The sequence below is a fragment of the Coffea eugenioides genome, unplaced genomic scaffold (assembly GCF_003713205.1).
Source record: "Coffea eugenioides isolate CCC68of unplaced genomic scaffold, Ceug_1.0 ScVebR1_2521;HRSCAF=3564, whole genome shotgun sequence".
NCBI lineage: Eukaryota > Viridiplantae > Streptophyta > Magnoliopsida > Gentianales > Rubiaceae > Coffea > Coffea eugenioides.
In genome coordinates, this window is record NW_020863016.1 from 39,561 (window position 1) to 43,637 (window position 4,077).

The 4,077-nt window shown below is 30.7% G+C and overlaps 1 protein-coding gene across 1 annotated transcript; it reads right to left on the bottom strand.

Annotated features, from left to right (window-relative positions):
• Positions 1 to 2,855: 2,855 nt before the first annotated feature.
• Positions 2,856 to 3,583, bottom strand: LOC113756896 (insulin-degrading enzyme-like 1, peroxisomal). Its single transcript, XM_027300367.1, has 2 exons — positions 3,385 to 3,583; positions 2,856 to 3,302 (listed from the first exon to the last, which is right to left on the bottom strand). Exons 1-2 carry the CDS (start codon positions 3,581 to 3,583, stop codon positions 3,040 to 3,042), a joined length of 462 nt encoding a protein of 153 aa, XP_027156168.1. The 3' UTR covers positions 2,856 to 3,039.
• Between the last annotated feature and the right edge of the window lie 494 nt (positions 3,584 to 4,077).

Sequence of the window (4,077 nt, forward strand, 5' to 3'; positions counted from 1 at the left end):
GGGAATAATTAGCTTGCTATTTTATGCCATATGATGATATCTTGTTGATTTAAATGCATTAGAAATATTTGAATTGTACTTGAAAAAATTGCCATATGAAAAAATTTCTTGAAATTGGGTTTGCTGGCAGGAAGTTTCATCCAGTTATAGGGGAAAACTCTGTTAAAATTTTGTTTCAAAATCTTTTCCAAAATTTCATTATGGCCTAAAAATTTTTACAATTTTGTTTTAAAAAGGCCAATTTGTTCCAACCTTAAGCATTGTATTTCTTCCATTTTTTGAAACTTTATATGTATTTTGAAAAATTTAGTTCTCATTTGACTTAGAAAATGGTTATTATGCAATTAGGATTTTTGAATTTTAGAAAGTATATCTTGTAAAGTGGAGAGAATTATACCTATAATTTTGCATATTTAATGAGATTCCTCCTCTTTACTTAATTTTACAAGTGATTGATATAGTCAATAAAAGTTATACTCTACCTTTGATTATTCTTACGTATTTGCTAAAAGTGATTGTCTATTTATTGTCTTTTATTTAAAAAAAAAAGGAAGAAAGAGAGAAGAAGAGAAAAAAGAAAAAGAGTTTTTATTCTATTCCAATGATTCTTGTATCAAATAACCAGTGGTTGGTATTTATAAATATTGACATTCGCGTAAAAAGATACTTGAATTAATAGTATGCATAGCAACTTGAATAAGTGAAATGTTGAGTAATCGAAAATCTTCACCTAAAAGTGTCCATTTTCACATCAAAATACATTTCCACTATTTGACTAAAAATTAGTATGAATAAATCCCTCTTAGTTGTGAAATTTGAGAAAAAAAGATGATTGTAGGACAAGGAAAGTATAAATTGACTATGTGATTTGCTTATTTGTAGAATTCGTTTAAGGTGAGCGATTAAGTTTAACTTATTGAAATAAGGGTATAAATGTCTTTCCATTATTTGATACTATGAGTATTTAGTGTAAATTGAATGGTTGTATATTTTTTGACGGAGCTTAGTGTTGGGTTAAGGAATAAAATTAAATGCACGTGTTATTTCTAGTCTACTTGGGGTTTTAGTTAGGCTTGTTTGTTTTATACAAGACAATCTGCGTTGTTTTCTTTTGGACCAAAGTAGTGTGGTCCAAATTGTTTTATTTGTAGTTTTCTCGAATTACAAACAGAATCTTGCAATTTGGTCTCTAATCTTTTGAGTAATGTTATTCTGGCCCAAAAATTTTGAATTTCTTTCATTTAGACTTAATTTAATTGTATTTTAGCTCCTAAACTTTATCTTTATTTAGTTTTTACCCTCCAATCTTTTAAATAATTGTATTTTGACCCTAAAAACTTTCTAATTTTTGCAATTTAGTCCCTAATGGCTTTTTATGATTGTTTCTTTTCTTTAATTGCTAATTATTTTACTCTTGAGTGCATTTAACTTGTAATTTTTGGATGTTTTTAAGTTTCTTTATGTGTTATCATGTGATTGGCATTTATAGAATATTTGATTATTTGATCTAATATATAGATATTAAACTATCCATTAATACAAGAGTTGAATGGAATAAATAGCAAAATCATGCAGAATTTAGGAAATTTAAGTATGAATATAATTCTTTTTTTAAACTTAAAGAGTATTTTTTAAACTTAAACATATAATTCTTAAAGAATCAAAGTTTCATAAGAAAAAGATGATGCAAAATCCAGAAATGTTCAAAGAATATCTGAATTATTTGCAAAATCAAGACAAAAAAGATGAGTCAACTGGATCGTCATCAAAATCTATTTTTGATTCTTTCGGTGGTCCATGTGCTCAAAACCCGACAAACTTTTGATAAAGTTGTAGGCCAACTTCAAGATGTCAATTTCAAGATAAGATAAGAATCTCAAGAGGACCAATCAGAAGAAGATAAGGTGTTAGCAAGAAAAGCAAATGAAATTCAAATAAAAGTGTCGGCATGCAAATGCAAATGAAATTCAATGATAGAAGTCTGTATAAATAGAATTCAAGAACAAGAGGAAGGGGCATCGAGTTTTCTAGCCATCTTAGAACTCTCTCTGCAAACTTCTTCTCAGTCTTTAAATTTTCTTTGTACGCACTTTCATTCGACAAAGGTTAATAAAGATTCAAAGTTCGATTTGGTTTCAAGAAGCTTCCGCATCAAAAGAGTTCTCTGATTATCTGTAAGTTTTATATGCTTATTATATTGCCTGGTTCGTTCTTAATTCACTGTCTGTGAATCTGCAAAGGCATCTCCTGTATGCTTTTCACTGGAAATTGGTGTCTTTCCTTTGCTCCACAAATTAATGGATTTTCACACAACCATGTCTTTGACCTAAAGACAGACTTGCATACAAGAAGGAATAAGAAAAGAACATACACAATCTTTCCAAAATAATAAAACTTTTTTGACCCATAAGTAAATGTATCGTCTGTGTCTAGAACAAAAGCAGGGATCTAACGAACACTGATTAAAAAATTTACTGCTTAAACAGGCATACAATAGAAACAATCTCTCTAAAAGTAGAGGAATGATCATGAGCAGCAAAAAATAACTCTGAAAGATCACTTATACTCCAAGTGAGCAGGCAACTTAATATGAGTTGTCGATCCAGAATTTACAAGAACAAAATAGGATGATCAGAGACGCATTTTGTTTAAAGTAGAAAATTCAATAAATTTCACGATGTTGTTAACTTAAATCAAACCATTTTCCTTTGAAAAAAGGATTAACTAAATGTAAAATTAGTGGTACACATTCAGACAAATGTACTCAATACCTATAATTACTATCTGAAACCCCACTATCTACATATTCTGTCTGACGCTTGAAATTCAGTGCTAGAAGTAGAGACATTAGACTTCTTACATATGGGCGTGATAGCTTTGGTTCTTTCATACATCCAGAAGAAAGGTTGTACTAACTCAAAAACTTTTAGCAATATTTTTTCTCAGTCCTACACAGATGGAAAGGATCAAAATATAGTCAAACAATTTTTGGTCAGACATGCATAAGTTAGTTTATACAAATCTAGAATTCTATTAGGTTCAGAGGGCATTATGGTATTCATTACTATTTCCTAAGGCTTTCAAGACATGTACCTGAATATAATGCAGAAGAGCAGAATTTTCATCACTTGGATTAAGACCTTCTGCATTATAGGAGTAATTTAAGCCCCTTACAAGCTTGACAACTCTAGTAGACAAATGCTGAGATGCAAATAAAGCCAGGGATAAAGGCTGGAGACCCTTGTAAAAGACATCTTCAATGTGTTGTATGATCGATTCTGGTTCCTTTGGTTCAATATTTCCTGAAAAAAGGTGACAGTTACAAAAGTTCGGTTCATAAGCTAAAGCCAGTTAATAATCTAGAAAAAGCCAATCTATAGTAACCTGCAATATAGCATTCCAAGAAGGTCCTTGATAGCATCTGCAGATAAAATTTAAGAAGGTTGTCAACTTGAAGATGTGGAAGAACTTCAAGTTGCTCAGTCCATGGCAATGCTTGGTCATGTAAAATCAATGAGTAGTAATACATAGCCTGCTGATAAGGTTGTTGGAACTTGAAATTTTGATAATCTTTTGTCACCATCTCCTATCAAAAAGTAAAGGAAAGAAGTTATGGTGAAAACATCTGATAAAAGTGTTTGAAAGATCCAACTAAACATCAGAAGCATTTGCTATTTTGCAGCTATATTATTACCACTTTTTGATTATTCATGTCAGTTCTCCCACTCTTTCTGATGTATGTACATCATTCAGTACTTTATTTCAACATTTTAAACAACTCAACTACCAAATTTCAGCCATTAGGGAGAACATTTAAAACAAGAGAGAAGAGAGCCAATTCCCCAGTAGTTCCACAAGATTACATGCAATTGGCCACATCTACAAGCAATGCTGCAATACTTGATATTTTGCAATGTATAATCTAGCTTATAAAAGTTGGCAACCACTACCTAGAACCAACAAATCAATTAGCCAATGACCATAATTTGAGAAACAAGTCTCTGACATTAAATCAGTGCCATAAAGGTTCTTTTGAATGGATTGCATATTCTGCTATTATCAGAATGCATATGTTTG

Excerpts from the sequence above, each read along its gene's own strand:
- LOC113756896 (XM_027300367.1), bottom strand. The coding sequence starts at position 3,583 with ATGGTGACAAAAGATTATCAAAATTTCAAGTTCCAACAACCTTATCAG. Across the intron at positions 3,303-3,384 it reads CTTGGAATGCTATATTGCAG|GAAATATTGAACCAAAGGAA; the intron begins GTTACTATAGAT and ends ACCTTTTTTCAG.